This window comes from Achroia grisella, unplaced genomic scaffold (genome assembly GCF_030625045.1).
Source record: "Achroia grisella isolate CSIRO2021 unplaced genomic scaffold, CSIRO_AGI_Agris_v1 utg770, whole genome shotgun sequence".
Classification (NCBI taxonomy): domain Eukaryota; kingdom Metazoa; phylum Arthropoda; class Insecta; order Lepidoptera; family Pyralidae; genus Achroia; species Achroia grisella.
In genome coordinates this window covers 3636093-3655907 of record NW_026713016.1, presented here as the reverse complement: position 1 = coordinate 3655907, position 19815 = coordinate 3636093, and the positions used below count along the sequence as shown (strand labels likewise).

General features: G+C 32.1%; 1 protein-coding gene across 1 annotated transcript; it reads left to right on the top strand.

Annotated features, from left to right (window-relative positions):
• The first annotated feature begins 2054 nt into the window (after positions 1–2054).
• Positions 2055–16072, top strand: LOC131850460 (probable cytochrome P450 304a1). The gene is made up of 9 exons (XM_059200681.1): positions 2055–2193; positions 6173–6421; positions 6788–6960; positions 8162–8434; positions 9091–9208; positions 9962–10142; positions 11889–12006; positions 13461–13602; positions 15855–16072. The coding sequence occupies exons 1-9, from the start codon at positions 2094–2096 to the stop codon at positions 16046–16048; spliced, it is 1548 nt and encodes a 515-aa protein (XP_059056664.1). The 5' UTR covers positions 2055–2093; the 3' UTR covers positions 16049–16072.
• Positions 16073–19815: the final 3743 nt, after the last annotated feature.

The following is a 19815-nucleotide window of genomic DNA, read 5'->3' as shown; positions in this document are numbered from 1 at the left end:
CAGAAAAACAATTATCGTCATTATTGTGTACTTTATCATTATAATTAATTTATAAACAAATCATTACATTATTAGATCAACAAAAATAAATCTAAAATAGATATATTTAGATGACATTAGTTTAATTAATCGAGGCTTTTTAGGTACAGACAAAAGATGATTTATAAGTAAATTAACATAATCATTACAATATTTACATACAATATGCCTTATCATAATGTAAAAACATTTATCTTGTTAGTTATATATTATCAATGACACGTAAAGAGCAATGACGTGACTTTAGGGTTACGCTATAGAATTTATAATAAACTTTGACAAACTGGCTTTTACTAGCGACTTCGTCTCTTATTTATTAGATTATAGATAATCTCTATTTTTCCTCATAATCTTATACATCTTCACGTCAGGATACATTTAGTCGTATCGTCGTGGAATAGTAGTTTTTGTCTATTTTGTTACAGACAGACCATTTGCGATTATATTATTAGTATGCATTATCTAATGTAGTCTAAATGTGCACTAGCCTTCGAGGATAAAATCGTGGTTATTATGATGCTTCAGGAGTAATTATTTATTGTTTAATTGGCGACCAATTAGAAACAGCTAATTTGCTGCAAACCTTCACATATCTAGATTGTATGATGACATTGCTAATGTGCCAAGTATTTAATTCAGCGTCTATTTTCATCTTTTAGTTGCCTATGTAGCTACTTATGACAATAAAGTTTATGTTATGTTTTTTATAATTTATTATCTGGTTAATACGAATAAAGCCATATATATACTAATCTACTTTAAAATTAATATGTTGTTAAGCGGAAATCTCGAGAACGGCAATGTCAATTCAGCTACTGTCTTTTAATATTTATGTTCGAATGTATAAAAAGAAAAATATGAAATATTGCCTGTAAAACCCCATTACCTGTACAAATTGTTTCTAGCACTCTAATTTAAACATCATTTCATAGTACCTACAATATACAATGCAGTTCATGATAAAATGAGAATGAATGGAACGGAATAGAACTGAATGAATTAGAAGAGGCACGAAGAGAATTAGTTAGGGAAGGGAAGGAAATAGGTTTTGAAATACTCAAAATAAAATTAGCAGCTTTATGTGATAGCAAAATATCGTTTTAAATTATTCATTAAAATGCTGAGGTATAGACTAGCCGACTTTGTTAGTCGCAGTCAACCAAAATTTATTAGAAAGTAGATTTTAGATGATACGAAACGTACGTTTCGTTTGACTCAACTAATTCTTCTCAAGTGGATGAGCTAGCCGATTTTTTTTTTTATTTAACTAGATTGGTTGCTGATGGCTCCTGATGGTAAGTGGTAACCATCGCTTATTATCTGCAAAGCGTCATGGACATTAACGTTACCTAAAGCAGAATTGAGTTGTTACTAAGATGTCATAATTAAACCAGTTACCTTTCTTGACAGTTCTTCTCGATTGAAACAATCACTTTAAATTGGACTGGACACTGTTAATAATTTATATTGAAAAATAATGTGACTAAAAATGTCCTATACAAATTAAATGCTTTTGCCTTTTGATTTTCACTTTGCACCTATTACAGGTTACATGTATTTTTTTATACTACGATGGTGGCAAACAGGCATACGGCCGTGCGCGTTGCCAACTTAAGAAACCTTAATATGGGCAAATTAAGGTTTATTAAAAGTTCTTAAGAGTTATTGAAAAATCTTATGTATCTATCCCTCGAGAAAAGGTAGTTCATTCCACAATCTAATTGTAAGTTTACGCAGGTAAAAGCTCCTCTGAAACCGCACTGTCCGAGACCACTTCGGTACCAGCGAGTGCCTCTGTCAATGGTGAGCGGTGTCATGATAAATGTAGCCGTGGGCATCATGTGAAATCTTTTAGTTCTTCAGAACACAGTCCATTACATATAGTATATGCGCTATATTTGATATAGAATATACTTTATACTGCATACGGAACCGTCTAAAGAAAATAGGAGTTCATACTATTGTTGACCACGACAATCTGTAGAATTGTGTATTCGCGTTCAATAATAATTTTAACATTGTAGCAACAACTTGGGTCCTAGACTTTGTAAGAAATGATTAGTGTTGGGGCAGTCATTGGACTGTCCATTGTTACATATTCAATAGTCCGTTGTTATAAAAATGCTTTCAAAACACTACCGAACTTTCCAGCAGGTAAGATATAAATTATATATAGGTTCATATCTAATTTCATGAAATATAGTTTTAATGCAAAGCCATTAACAATTATAAAGTTTTATGCATTGATAGTTCTGTTTTACCCATTTCTAACTCCAAGCAGTTGAACTCTGCAGTAACATTACAGCGTAAGCAGGCATCGCATTTAATCTTATACATGTGGGGAACAATGTATAGACGCTGTTTATGTCAGCGACGTTATCCACTAGGTGGGCCGCTCCTTTGCCATTTTAGTTATATAGAAAAACGATATTTTCATACAGCATGTAATTATTCTTACAATCTATTTTATAGCTGTACAAATGTAAAAAAAAAATTGAATGACGACAATCCTAGTAACGATTGTACCAGTACTCATACCATAAACAATAACAAAAAAAACTATTTTTGTTAGTGATAAACTTGTTACTACAATAGATTGTTTTTATTTTTACATATCGTTTATAACCTTTGGCAATGCTGCATTGCTGTGCTTATCGTATATGTGTATGTAAGTTAAAGGTAAATTTCGTCAGAAGAACCTTTTATTAATAAAACAATAATACTCTTGGGCACGGTCATTGCCCCGTTCTCTTCACATTTATCCGCTATAGATTTCCTACTTCACGGCTTTATCAATGTAGAGCAGTGTCTTCTAGCGTTATAGAAGAATAGATAGAATGCAATAGTAGAAACCTATTGATTTCTTTGTTTATAAAAACTTTAATATTAATCTGTGCTAATTGATAAATAAACTACTAAAATTTGAATAGATAAAACCATATTACACCAATTTAATGGCTCACATCATTAGCTATTGTGATACCAATCACTTGCATGTCCTCAGCCCCTTGATTGTGGAACACTGGTACTAATAATTCTCAATTTTAAAGATTGAAATTAATAGCTTTGTTATTTTATGATTACGAACAATTTGAGATCTTAGTTGTACGGTATTGTGAATTTTAATTAACCTACCTAATAGTTCGTTATAATGATTTATGCCAGTTTATTCTTAATATGATTGTAAACGAAAAGTAGAGAAATTTTATTATTTTTTATTCCATTAATTTACGGTCAAGATTTCGACAGAAACGTAGAGAGGATAGATTCACTGTCCTCTTTGGGCTGAAACCCGTTTATTCCCAATTTTATTTTTGTTATGTTTACCTATCAGAGTTATTGATTAAAAACGTGTTCATAAAATTATTTGTTTGACTTATTTATTTAATCTTCATTAAGTAAAACAAATGTACTATTTTTCTGTAAGTATTAGTGAAACACTGTACTTTAACCGTTTTCTAACTGTGCAGTTCTTTGAAATGCATCAAAATTTCAACACCTACTTACTAGCATGGATTAAGAGGCGGTGGTTTTATTAACATGGTACTATCTACATATTTTTGAGTTGGTACTCCTACCGAACTGTAAATGTATCTAATTAACATTGCTTTCACAAGTTACAATCGTTTGCCCATAAACCACTATGCCTCGTCAAATACCTCGGAGCTTGGTGAGTGTTGTTAGTAGTTTTAACGGTTACAATTTTATTGACATTCGACATACATACCTATGTACTTACGAGTGTATCAGAGAAGACACATGTGGTAAGCGATGCAGATTAAGAAGTCAAGTATTTCTTAAATTGTATGCAGACAATTTAAGAAATTACGTGCCAATGTAATCCTTCTAATTTTATATATACGTTTATTATTATTATTAATACATTCTTTCTTTCTTTCTATCTTTCTTTCTTTCTTTCTTTCATAAAGATGTATTTTATAGGTACTGAGATAAAGAATATTCTTGTTAAGGGTCATGACTCTCATTACTGCCTTAGAATAGGGATTATTGTGATATGAAACTAGTAACTAGAAAAAACAACGTAAAATTTCTCAATATTAAGTTGAATTATTGCTTGTTATCTTTCCCTCAAAAACTATTGGACGGATGAGTAAGAAATTTGGTAGACAGATGGATCTTATGACTACCAAACACGTAGTGAAGTTATACGCGAATTCCGAAAAAGTTAGCTAGTATTTTTTAATGTGAATAACATTTTTAATATTTTGATTGAAACGCAGAAGACAGTAAACAAATGATTTAGAGCATAAAATACTATTCAAAGCTTACCATGGTCTGTATACTTAGTATGCAATAAGCCGAATTTAATTACAGTAGTATTATTTTATATCATAAATTCGGATTTAATGTAGATAACCCTAGTGAAATTCTTTCCTTAACGGGAGAGACTTTACAAGTGCCAGTTTTTATATGGATATTTTTCTAATTAGTTAATTTGTATTTAATATAGGTATATTTTGTAACTTTTCATACATATTAATCTACATATATTGTGCAGTACGAAGTCCGAACTATGATTGCTAATATGCTAATAATAAGTATATGCTAATATTATTAACATAAAGTGATTGTCTCTTATTGTGTAGAATTTACTCTCAATGTCTGGTGTGATATGGATGTAATTTGCTTTAGTACCTATATTTTAGACGTAAGCACAACATTTCATATCTCATAAACTATATTATATAATTATAGGTCTATTTAAGTTATACCTATAAAGACCGCTATCTATTTACAATAAATCTAGGGCTATTCACACAGTGCCATCTAGTAGTAACCTAAAATCTTTAGGTACTGTGATTAAATAGCTAAATTTCTGAAATTGTACAATAATATATTCTTTGTAAATACATAGCTACCTACATAATTACACCCATACCATTTTGACGACCTCGGTGGTCTAGCGGTCTAGCTTTATGTCCGATGGTCGCGGGTTCGATTCCTCGCACGGCACAAACATTTGTATTCATGAGTATGATTGTTTGTATCGGTCTGGGTGTTTTCTATGTATTTGTATCAGTTATCTCGTGCCCATAATACAAACTTTAGCTAGCTTAGCTTGGGTCTAGATGGCGCTGTATGAATTGTCCTGAGATTATTATTATTATTATTCGTTACCAATATTCGTGAATCCAAATGTTTATATCGTGCAAGAATTGAACCCGCGATCTTAAGAAGTAAGACTGTGTGTCAAATCGCTAGACTGCGGAGGCCTTCGTTAGTATTAACCACATATAAATGTGCTCATAAATGTATTAATTATTATAATTAATTATCTCCATGCACTTATACGTAATTGTGATACGATTTGTCATTAATAGCCTAATTAGCGCGAGATAACAATATATGACAGCTGAGAACAGCTATGGTTGTACATAATTATGTCATACTAATTTGGGTAATAATTCATCTAAAATTATACCTAAAAATTAACAATTATTACGCACCTAACTGAAGCCACAGATAAGAGAATATTATAGTGTAGTCATTATATATCAAATCGATCTATTTATATTGCCTACCACCTACGCGATTCCTAATGAACTTCTTTAATCAGATCTGTCTTTAAAATAATCATCCAGTCATCAGTACCGGCCGGATTAAATTTTTGAAGAGGTCCCATGTTTTGATCTGGATTCTTAAGTTTAGGTTTAAAAAATGACTGTCGCTAATAATTAACCTTGTAATAATCCGCTTAAACTTTTTTGCCTTACTTTTAACCCATTATTTTGTGTTGGCGCAGTATGTCCTACTCTTGCACTGATCCCTATCAGCCGTCATCACCTTACTTACTCTCCTGTTATACATATCTGTTTTCACACAATCCGTCCATCTCTTTTTTGGTCTTTTTCTTCCATCCATCGATGTTCATGCAAAATTTTTCTTCTAGACATGATCCTCGTTCTTCTACATAACATGACTAACATTAACCACCTCAATCTGTTAACTCGCAATCCGCTTAGACTTTATACGCAGACACCAGTATCTTTATTATAATTTTTGTTTAGTGCGAGAAGCCCGTTGCGTCTGCTGCTCTTGCTTATAGGCTAATCCGGCACTGGCAGTCATACGTCCTTAAAATAAACGTAATCTAAAGAACTATTTTCTGCAGGACCTCCACGGTTACCAATATACGGCGCCTACTGGATAGTCCTGGCCACTGCGGTTAACAATCTATCGTTGGCTTTCCAAAGACTTGGGGAGTGGTACGATACTAAAATAGTGGGTCTTTTCTTGGGAACATTACCAACGATAATTGTGAATGATTCCACTATGATCAAAGAAATGTTGAATCATGAGGACTTTGATGGACGAACGGACATTATTTTGGGTAGGCTTAGAGCCTACTGGAAAAGATTGGGTAAGTTTATTGAAATAAATAAGATTAATAAGTAATTATTCCATCGTTTATTTAAATAAAATTGAATTCATTCAAATATAATTCTTTTATATAATCAGTTAATTGATATATAGTTAAAATATATGAGAGACATGCCAGTGATGATGAATTATAGGGGTATGGAATTTTCTCCGGAATGGCAACGCATGACGTATGACATGATTTTCATCATACTTGTCGTGCATATAAGCAACGGGTGCCACTTTCTATCTGGAGAGTCGTGAGCTTCTTTGCTGACCAGTTACATAAAAAGTATTTAGCCTTTTGACTTCTGAAGAGACCTGATATGAAGAAAAACTGCTGGATAACGCACAATTTAATTCGAAGGTATATTCTTCACGGATGGCTACTTCTGGCATGTACAAAGGCGATTCTCCCTTCGGTATATGAGGGACTACGGGTTTGGAAGACGTGATGGCACTTTAGAATCAGTATTAGAGAGCGAGATCAAAGAAATGTTGGATATGACAATACATGGACCCAAGAATGACGCTGAAATGGTAATAAATATTTAAAACTCGTACGTAATGTTATTTTCTGAAAATAGCATAATACACATTACATTAAATAGCCAAGTTCAGTTAACACAGATTACAATTTCGCAGGAAGTCTTATAAAATTGTGAAACCAAAAAATACAACATCGTTTATTATTGTTTATTATAAGTGCAATAGAGATAAACAAAAGAAGAACCCACTCAATTCAGCATATTTTTTTCTTATATATGTTTCCTTCACAATGGCAATTCACCATAATTGAACGTATGTGATTATTTTTTAATAATGTGGGTACTTGTAAATAAAAAAGTACCTAAGTGAACAATATTTCTTTTGTGTCGCTGACTAACTTATCGGTAGTACCTACTACAGATATATTTGTTTCGCAGTTTTTTTATACTACGGATAATAGAATATTACTTACTACCTATTGTCGTACGTAATATTGCATATCAGATACAAGTAGGTTGAGTTTTAAAATACAACCTAGTTGCGGGTCGACACAGAGCAAACGTCAGGTCTATCGATAAAGTGAATTTATGAAGTACTAATTAAGTAACATTCTCTTGCCACTTTGATTAAAGCATTTATACGACACCTTCTATTGAAAATAATCAATCGACAAAAACAATCTAATCAAATCAAAACAAAGTATCTATTACTTAATTAATAAATTAATCCATAAAGTAGTAGGCGGCATATTGAAAATATTATAATAATATACCTAATTAATTACATCATCGCTTTTGGTGGGTGTTATTCTCAGCTTTCTTAACCCTATATTTTGTAAACTATGAATTAAACACATATTCTATTAAAATCTCATCTTAATTCAGAGAATTTGTAACATAATAACAGACAAACAAAATATTATTTTGCGATTTCATACATATAATGAAGTCGCAAAATAATATTTCGTTTGTCTTCTAAGGATCTTTTATCTACATTCTAATCCCTTACGGACCCTTACGTTTATTGGAGATTTGACATTCTAATTGATTGAAATAGATTTTGAAACCCATAAAAATACAAAATTTATGCCTCGCACGGTACAAACTTAGTGTATCCTATGTATATTATGTATGTATTTAAATCAATTGTTTAGTCTCTTGGGACAAGAGTTCGTTGTCCTGAGATTATTATTTTAATCGATCATTGTTTCTGAAACTAACTATACCATGTTTTCGTTTATTGCGTCCAACAGAAACTAGTGAAGGGAGATCTAATCTACCTTCCTCATTACTTCGCTGCGCCATTTATCAATGGCATACTCCACGTCGTCAGTCGAATGACAGTCCCGAGATCCGATTACAAAACTCTCTGGGAATTAGCTAAATGGACGCTGGTTTTCCAAAGGAGTTCCAATGACATAGGTGGTGCACTCGCACTCACACCGTGGCTGAAGGATATTTTACCAAATTATAGTGGATACACTGGATTAAAGAAAGGCAATCAATATCTGTTGGATTTTTTTACGGTAAGTCAAAACATATAAAGAAATAAATATATTCAATACTGTTATTCCAAATGGGGTAATCGCGCATTGTCCAAATGTTGAATTCATTTGAATATATCGTCGCAATAGATGATGAGAGATTGAGTGTCTCTAGGGTTATTTTAGTTATATTTTATTATAGTAATTCCTTTACCAGAGAATTACTAGATATAACCTCATCTTAAAATGTAGTTTCGACCAAATATTGTTTTTATTTATTTATTTTAAATAAAATAAATAGAAACAATCATGTGGAAGCGACTTCATTTTATACTGTATGAATCCTTATTAAACATCTGTTCGCAATGTAGTTTTTTGCAACAGACAGAGTGATTCAAGTGGTTGGTTTATATGTATAATACATTTAGAGCCGTGCGAAGCCGGAAGGGGGTAGCTATTCAACTTTTGGCTATCAGCGTACTGCTCGGTTAAGGAACTCCACCTACTAGGTCTAATTATGTTTTCAAATTACCCAGGAACCTATTGAAATATATACCTAAAATTCAATCCAAATCGGTAAAGGAGTTTAATAGAAGTACTTAACTTCTATTAAACTCCAAGCACACGAAGAATTATTTATATTAAGAAAGACATACTAAGGTTATATCAATTAGAAACTTTTCTAATATAATTTTCAGAATGTAATTAATGACGTAATGGCTACACATGATTCCTCTCATGATAGGCATTTCCTGGACATGTACATTAGAAAAATGAAGGAAGAAATTGCGGAGAAAGGCAAATCTACATTTTCAGGTATTTATGATATAAAATAATTATTTTTATATAGCTGGAATGCCAAAAAAAACTGATGGCTCACCTAATGGAAAGTGGAAGCCGGCACCCATATATAAACAACACCAAGCACGAACGGAGTTTGTCCTGTAATTGCACTACCTCACCTCACCCTTCAAAAAGATTTCACCAAAACGACCCAGGACTCTGAACAAAGTATTTTAAGTCTCTGTTAAGATATATGAATTAATGGATGGTTACAGTTATTTAATGCACATAAAGAAGAAGTTAAAGAAGTACATAAACGCCTATGTTAAAAAGTGTATAAAAGACGATCTCATTGCTATTTATGCAATAATTTTCAGGTATGTAAATTCAATTACACAACTGTTAGACACATTATGTCCACAAATAATCATTTGTAACAATTATATGTACTTAGGTTTACTGAGCTAGACATTGTCTTTCACAAAGCTATCTCAAGTCGTCTTCTTTAGTATATTCAACAACCTATTTCAGCCACCTTGCTTTGTACAATGTTTCATTTTAAGGGTGAGAGAAGGCCGTGAATATGGATACGGAGGCATGATATCTTAGTCTTCTGGAATTGCAGCGCATGAATGGCACCAGTGACGTCAGGTAATAACGTGTCATGTCCATGATACTGTTCATGTATATAGGCGACAGTCTCTATAGACCATCAGCCTATTTGTCATTAAAACATAAAAATGCAAACGCTCAACTTGAAAATTACTGAAATATCTGGTATTGCAGTGGACCAGTTGGCGCTGATCTGCGTAGACTATATGTTCCCTGCTGCGACGGCAGTCGAGGCAGTACTTACAATGCTCGTGGAACATTTACTGCTAAGGCCCTATATACAGGATCGGGTGCATGAGGAGATCGACCGTGTTGTGGGCAGCGGTCGCTTACCCAACCTAGATGATAGAAAAAAGTAAGAATTAATATATTTTTTGCGGCAATTCTATTTTTATTTTTACTTTTTTATTAAAAAGAAACATCATTATACGACAGCAACACAGGACACATTATTTAACGGAGCGCGGGATTATTAACGGGAAAGCCAGCGTGTGCAATCGTGGTGATTGCATTTAATTATTTTTTGTGTTCACTCTTTTGCGCGTGGTTATGGGTATATTTATATGGTCATTTCACATTCTATTAAAATTTTATTTTTATACCACAGCTTTTATTTTACAAAGACACCTTTAAAGTGTGGTTCATAGTTAAATTTCTTTCATTGTCATTTTGCAATTATAATTATATTTTACACAAAGATGCTAAAGTACACGAGTTAGAGACGCAGGAATTCGTGGACTGGCGTCGCTCGCGGTCTTGTTCTCTTTGTCCTCGTTTACACGGTTATTCTTTCCTGCGGAAAGCCGGCCAGAATATGGCTCATTCGCGCGTGATAGACCGTACTTATCTTCACACGTAGCATTTGTCTTCCAACGCGGCACATCGAGGTAGTATACCCAACATACTGGCAGTGTTTAATTTTTGAATCGCCAAGCTTGTCTTCTAGGCAAAGAAGAACCGAAAACTTGGTAGAGTTTTCGGTAACCTCGATGGCGTCCTGGGTAGTCTAGCTGTTTACAACATCGCCTTACTTCCAATGGTCGCGAGTTTGATTCCTCGCACGGTCCAAATATTTTTATTCATGGGTATAATTGCTTGTATTGGTCTGGATGTTTTCTAAGTATACTCATAGCTTACTCATAGCACAATCTCTGCTTAATTCGGGACTAGATGGTGTAGTGTGAGTTATTCAGTGTTTTATTTAACCACCATTTTACTCGTATAAGTGTCCATTTCTATTGCTATAAACAAAACAAGACGCTATATTTTATTTACAAACCCAAACTACTTATCAACTTTCATTGATACCAAATTACAAAATAATTATAAAAACTAAACCGTGACGCCATAAAAACATGCCACTAGGGCGTAAGTACGTTACTACCTCTATGATGGCGACCCAGTAATTTTATTGCCACATTTCACTTTGTTAAGTAAGGTGTAGTTGCTATGCAAGATCGGATGCAGGCGGCGTGAAATTATTTTTGAAAGACTTCCCAATCTTCCTATGGTTTTTGCATATAATTGTACGTAATATGTAGCCAAAATTGTAGAGATTGTAAACGTAGATAATAGCATGCAACATTATAAATGAAAAATGAATTATAATTCACATAGCGCGATCTATTCTCAAACTAAGCGAAGTTTGTATGTACCTACTATAGATATTAAACAATTTACAGAAATACTTCAATACACATTTTCTAGTAAATACATACACAATATATATAGAAAACACTTAATAAATACAATTATAATAATGAACACAAATGTTTGTACCGTGCAAGCAATGGTAAAGCGGTGTGCTAAACCGTAAAACCAACGAAGCCGTCAAACTAAGAAATAAAAGGACTGTTTATTTATTCATTAAAAATAATAACTATTTATTTATTTGCTTGCTATTGCTACATGGTACAGTTTTGGATCTTACTAAATAATAGTACATTACATGCAGCACCCCGTAAAGGGATGCAAATATTGAATATGAAATCATTTACATTATAACACAACACTTACATTTCTTAATATCACTATCCTTCAAATACCCACAAAATACATGCATTATATTTATTATTACTTTACTGTGTTTGTTTTTTTTCAGCATGCCCTACACGGAGGCGTGTTTGCGGGAAGCGATGCGTTTTGACACGCTTGTACCGTTGGGTGTTCCACATTGTGCAATTAACGACACTAAGTTCCATGGATTCGATATACCTAAGGTATTTTAAATATATACCTTCTCGTCTCTTAATCCAGATAATATAGTCAAAGGTATTATTCTAAACTGTCGACGTTGAGGTGTACGCAACACTTGACATTTAGCTTGATTTCTTTAAATCCAATGTTAAAGGAGACGAGACTATCGCTGAATTTAATTTGTTATCGGAAAATCAATCAAAATTATCTATATATTAATACGTGAAGCAGAAACTTTGTACCTCTCTACGAAAATTGAGCGGATGGAGGAGTATGAAATTAATAATCGCATAAGTGCGTGCGAGTTCATATAGTAAAAAAGAGGAGAGTGTAATTTTTTTAATTATATATATAAAATACGTTACATTAATAAAAAAACATTACACAAATTACCATGTATCATGTATCAAATACATGGTAGAGTGTGTAATCTTATTTAGTCGTCAACAGACTCTTTTGTTTAAGCCTGTGGTTTTTATTTTAGTAATATTATAAGCGCGAAAGTTTTTGAGTTTGGATGAATGTTTGTTACTCTTTTACGCAAAAACCACTGAACGGATTTTAATGAAACTTTACAGAAATATAGCTTATACATCAGATAATAATAGGCTATTAATTTCATTAAAATACACAGTTTCTTTTACAACAGTCAGATTGCAACTCACTACCTTTTGATCAAAAGTATGGTGGTCAAGCACCTATTGCTTACGACGGTACTTTCAACTATTATAACATTGAACTACACATTATAATGTTATGTTACGGCATTAATACACATACGAGAGACCGTATTAAATAATCGGCAATCATTAAACTAGTTTTCTAATTAATGAAAACCAGTGGCATCATGATTTCACTTTCTGTGATTTAGGTACAGTTAAAATCAAAAGTACAATCACTGAATAATACATGATAGTAAAATAAAAGTAAAACTTATAAACTATATAACTTTAGGTTCTTAACAGAATTGTGCATAATATAATAGATTTTATTATCCTAATTATTTTATTTGATATTATTTGCTGGAAATATAATAGGATACAAATGACAAATAGTATACCAATTGATGAGAAAAAACTATCACAATGCATGATTCTACGTAGTTGTAGGGTGAGAAAAATAAAAAATATCAGGATAATGCAGATAAATTGCGGCAAGGCACAACATATTTTCGAGGAATAAGCAAACCGAGGAAAGAAAGGATCAAACAGAGTAAATAAAAAAAACACAAAAATGGGCATGGACCTTCAGTCTATGGACAATAAAGGTATATTATACTAGTTGTGCTTGCTTGTGTTGTAGTTACACCCACGTAAAATTTATATCTTATGTGTTATTCTAATGTTGAAATTATATTAGATATTGTAAATATCCATTAAGTAATTATTGCGTGAAAAAGTAACAAACATTCATCCATCCATCCACACTAACAAACTTCTGCGTTTATAATATTATTAAGATGAATATTATTCTTCAGGGTACAATGGTCAATGCAAACTTCCACATGCTGCATATGGATAAGGAAATTTGGGGCGACCCTGAGAACTTCCGGCCCGAAAGGTTCATTGTGGACGGACGACTGGACCTCAGTGTAGACAAATCTCTACCTTTTGGTGCTGGTAAGTCCTATAATACTGTTCATAACTATTTAGATGGATTTAGACTTTTGATTTACTCTTTATTGTGCACAGCAAAAGATATTTATCAATATATCAATCAGATGTTTAAGATTTATTTATTTTTTGATATATATTATTCAAATATGTAGCTATATTTAAGTTTTTCTTTAATAGTTCTAATTTCGTAATTTAATATTGAAACAAGGGGTGGAATCTTAAATACGAAATTTAAGATTCCACCCCTTGTCATACAAAGCTTACTTACTTTGTCGTTCCTCCCCACGCCTTTAAACGTCTGACGTAATGTATCAATAGCCCCATAGCTATGATATAACATATTAATGGTAATTGAGTACACGGTCTGTTTGATGGAAAACATTAAGTTACTTACCGTAGCGGACAGTGTATACAACTATAGAAATAAAGGTTCCACACGCGTATTGTCAACAGAAGGTTTCGTAAACACAACATTGTATTTTGTTGCAAAAACCAGCAAGTTTATCATGAATACACATTGTAAATATAGTTAGGTACCCACCTGAATATAGTCTGATCATATTTGGGTATATTAGTTTGTTTATATATTTGGATATATATTTATATATAAATATTTTCTTTATTTTTTTCTCTTCTTTTGGCTCCGGCGGTTTGTGTTGCCATTAGCCACTTTATTTATTTGTTTTTATATCTATTATTGCACCGTTTTATTATCACTGATCAACGCGACAGTGATTAGTAGACAATGTCATTAGGCATTAAGTACGCCATATACAATTTTTGTGTGCAAAAGAATAAATAAATTCATATATAGGTATATATCATATAATAAATGTTTCATCAATCATCATTCAGATGATAAAAGTAATAATTTTACTCGCTCACTAATCCTCGTATGTTTTCTTTTTTTATATCTGTTAGCATTTTAGAAGAGAGTTCATTGCTCTTTAATGATGACGTTTCAAAATAAAGTTCGTAATCACTAATCAAAATAGTGGTGAGTGTGTATTTATCTCACACATTAAGTGGTTACGATGTTGGTACACTGTCGTTACTTTTATGTAGGCCATTGCACCCATAAATATTTCAATATCTATTTTTGATTGCATCATAGACACTTATTTTATATTCTCAAAAAGTTTAATATCTATTCGCTCATGATTTCAGTTAGGAATGTATAAAATAATATAAAAAAAATGTGGATGACTATCACAACTTTAGGACACTAAAGACTTTGATTTTGATCTGGCCGACATAATTTTTTGTATAATATTGTATAAAATATTTTAAGAAAGGATGGTACCTTCTCCTGGCTTCATTCGTTAATACTAGAAACTGGAGAAATATGGATATCTCAAATGTTGCGTTCCACGACATTTATAGTTCACATTATATCTTATTAGGTACCTCCTACTACATCTATGATTACATTATATACGATAATGTGTGTATAGCGAGTTTGTGGGGTTGTAGAGTTAATCTCTGATCTTGAAAATTCTTCATGTTGTTGGACATGGACAGCTTCACCGGACGATAGGGGTCGGATGCAGATGACACTTCAAACGCGCAAAAGGACTTATGGAACGGATACGGAAAATACTAGTGTTGAATAGCCTATGTATAGGTTATATAACGTCACGTTACCCCCAAAAAGATATCTATATACCTTCAATAAAAATTTTGCAAAATCCGGCATAATGAGACCCCTACAACGTTGCGCGGGTCAGTTAGTATTTCAATGCCTGCTAATAATATTGGTTCACCCGTTATACTCGCAATCGGGTGCTGCATGTAGGGCCTGATCTGCTCTGATTACTATGTTTGATTAATTTTATTACTCAAGTTGCTATTTTTTATGTTTGTCTACTTTGTTATTTGGCATTTATTCTGAACAACATTTATTTAAAAGAGAAACACGTAATTTTTTTACTCATTCTTCTTGTGACGAGTATGCGTTCCGATTGGTAGAATACAAAAAATTATGCAAACGTGTTCATACAAATTTATTATAATAAAGATTAAATAAAAAAATAATACCTACCATTTAAAACTTTCTTATTCATTAATAATAGTTCCGCTTTACATTTATGTAAAAGAAATAATCTTTATTCAAATTAACTTAATATAAAATACTTAGTTATTTAGGTATTTGATCTATAAAATAAACCGGAAATATTATTAATAAATATAATGTAATCAATAATAGATTTTTTTATAAAAAAATCATAAATAGTACTGTCTGTTTTGGTTTCTAGGCCGTCGTCTGTGCGCTGGCGAGACGTACGCGCGGCAGGCGATGTTCCAGGTGTTCGCGGCGTTCATGCAGGCGTTCCGGGTATCGCCCGCGGGGGGCCGTCCGCTGCGGGGCCCCTCACAACGCCTGCAGGGCATCATCACCACTATACCAGAGTACTGGGTTCGAGTCACGCCTAGGCAGCAATTTAATTAATTCCTACTTATTTTTTTTTTGAAGCCTTATAATTATAGTTCATGAATATATGAAATTATTCGGCATATAAGGCACATACTTATAATATTATAAATATTATAAGTATGTGCCTTATATGCCGAATTGTAGCCCCAATTGGTTGTTATGTAATTTATTACTGTAATTGGATTATCCGTGATAGAGCCATAGCAAAGAATGGAGAGTATAAATAGGTATATTTCCTCGTTCTGATATATCCATAGTAAATAATTTTCCGAGATCGAATAATAAAGTAAGTAGTAGGTATATATGTATGACTGTGTGTGTAGTGGTGCCTGTGATTTTATCTGCGTCTAAATCTATTAACAATAAACAACAAATTAAATGAAACATTAATATTTATTATTTCATAAATAAATTATTTGAAAAGTATTTTGGAGTTAAAATGGTGTATTTAAAATTAATAAGAAATAATTACTTGAGGTACTTTTCTGAGGCTTCTTTAATTTAATAATCAATATTTAACAACATATTCTGTTAAAATCTCACCTTAATTCCCCGTGTTTTTACACACGTAAAAAAAAGAGTTCTCTCTTCATCACTATTTCACAAATTTTATAATAAGTATAATAAAGTAATGACTAACTTAACTAACTAACTAAATAGCTTGTTATTGTATTGGGGACGGTACAATACAATAATAAGCTATTTTTTAGAACGGACGATCTGTATCTAGCACTTAACGTCGGATGGACCAACAGCTTGTTTGTCGCAGTTAGCATAAAAAAAACTAATTTACTATGTAATTTTGTAGCTAAATATCTACTATGAACTTTCTCTTTCCAATCGCCCAACTGTTTGAGATTCATTCTAAATCGATATACTAAAAAAAGTGAAATTATTTTACATAAGTAAATATAATTAAGTTGGTTCTGATTTGAAAATGTACATAGTCATATAACTAGTTATAGGTACCTACATGTAGGTATATCGCATAATGCATGATGAATACTTAACTGTAAAAATAATAACTAACTAAAACATGAATAATAATATAAGCTAACTGAAATATAAATACATTTTTCTTATTTATGTAATAAAAATGACTTGCATTTTATTTTTACAATACCGGCCTACCTTATAAAATATTATCTTAAGAGAAAACAATTTCACATGTTTAAATATATAATAAACATGTACATAGATATAGTTACACCCTAATAATGATTAATTAAGTACTTATAGATAATCCATCATTATTATTACAGTTATTATCTAATTTATTACTATTATCTATTAATAATGAGCCTCGTAGTTTCACCTGCCTAGTTAAAATCTATTTTCTTTACGTTAATTACAGGTATTTTTTTTCTCCTAAGAGCACTATATATTGTCCTTCATACCTGGGAAATTACATGCAAAAAAGTTTTCTCTGTCCGTCCCTGAGTTTAGCGTGTTCAAACTATTCCGCGTTCAATTTTATCATTCAATATATAGTAAGTAGTAGAATAGTAATTAACTGAAAAGAATAATACAATTTTAATTCCTATTGTAACAGTTGGTATTTTGGTTATTATTATTATTTGTATTGCATGCAATTCAGCATGCGTACCCTATAATCCGGCATTGGTGCCTCACTAGCACCACAGATAATATAATATTATACATATACTAGCACTATCCGTTAGGGCAGTTGCTGCCATTTTAGATTCATCTATTAATTTCATTGGTTTCGTAAATTTTTAAACATTGTGTTCTTAAAATTAAAATTATCATGGTTCAATGAATTTCATGAAACGTGGTATAACTGCAATTAACAATTGCGATAGGTATATATAGATAGGTCATAGTCTATTTTTTATCTCAATCGTTCTATATCGGTCACAACATCACAGGTAAAAACTTGTAATTATAATAACCTTTCATAATTAGCCGAATGCAATTTATAATCTTATCTATTTTTTAATATAGCAAATAATGTGATTCGCGTCTTAACTCAATACGAAACATGATTAGATAAGTCACTATTTTATCAAGCAGTTACCTACCTCAATAATTACTTATCATAAATTCCAAGTTTTAATTTTTCTAATTTTCAAGTTTTGTAAATCAACAAACGTAAAACATAAAACTTCTAGCACCTACAATAGACATCACAATGGGAATTTATGACTATAATTATTGCACATCCGTCATAGGTGCAAGTATAATATTTTAGTGTTTTCATTACATCATCTATAATAAATATTTCGACTGAGATGGAATTTATAAAAGTGATTATCGAAGTCAGTCTTCTCCATATTTCAGACACCTAGATGTTGTAAGTTGTAAGATGAAAGGGTAGTAAAATTACAGAATATGAGCCACATTACTTTCCGGAAAGTCAATACATGAGTGGTATAACAGGCGTATCGTGGTGTACTCAACAAATCACGTATATAAGTAACATTACCTACCATTCACCAAAGAGAGCCGTCAGCTTATTTTCCATTCCATTTTTTAAAAATCATAGAATACTAATCAAAGTACTCGACTGACGGTCAACATTACGCTTTCACGTCATAGTATTTTTTCAAACGTCTTTCAACACGAATAAGATCTCATCTCAAACATAACCACTCAATGTTTGCCGATCCATTACTTGCATCCTCCACCAAGGCGTCAATTGTAGGAAACCAAAACGTTTAACTAAACGAAGTGTTCCAATCAAGTCATCTCCGGCCGTCCTATGCCTATTACGTCTTCCGCCGATATTTGCACCCTGTTAATATAACTGGCTAAAGGGATTCATCCTGTCGCAACTATGTAACGTTTCCGTCTCTCAGGTCATAAGTTCATGAGAAATACACTGAGGCATAACTGACATTTTCAACAGGGTACTTAATAAAATAACGCTATTAGGTAGTTTATTGTTTTTAAAATATTCTGACAACTATATAGAAAGGTGAGTTTTGTTAGCTAAGCTTTTGACAAGCCGGTCTCTGCCTTCGATCGTAAGTACATATTTTAGGGAGCCCAATGACCGAGACCAGTACGTTGCCACATGTCTGAATATTTCATAAATTAAGAAATAATAATATATAACTTAAGAAATGGATATTTGAAGGATATTTTTAATATTCGCAATATAAACTGATATGTTATCATATTTCTCAATTATTGAAATCTATAAAACAAAAAAATAACTAAGTTAAATATAATTTCAAGTAGCAGTAAGTCAGCAAATAAACCTTGTACATAAAGGTATAAAATTTGTTACTTTACCAGATATTGTTATCATCTATAAATTCGTCTACCTATATTAGGCTTTTTTTGCAAAAAAATACTTTTTTAATCGGATTTGAAGTGTTTCTCTACCAGATTTTTTAATAACGTTTAACAGTATGGTTCTGCGGGCGGGTCACCAATGGCAGATAATGGGCTGAATATGAAATCAGGTTCTCTCTCTATATAGTATAATATCATCGTAGTAAAGTCACCAGTAAATAACATGAATGGTTTCCGGGACAGACCTTGAGCAACGGGCTTACTTTACCCCATTACTAGTAATCTTTTTACCTGAAAATGTTAATTATTATAACTGAAATATCTGATTACGTTTAAAATAGGTAGGTATTTAAAGTTGATATTTGTATGTGAGTAGGTAGCTATGTACTCGTATCTGTATTTTCATAGTAAAATAAAGGAACAGTCGTGCATGTCTATGTGCCTATATATAATAGTCAACGCAATGGGATCACTGTTGTCTAAAGGTCATAATCATCATTTTAATCGTATCTAATGTGTGT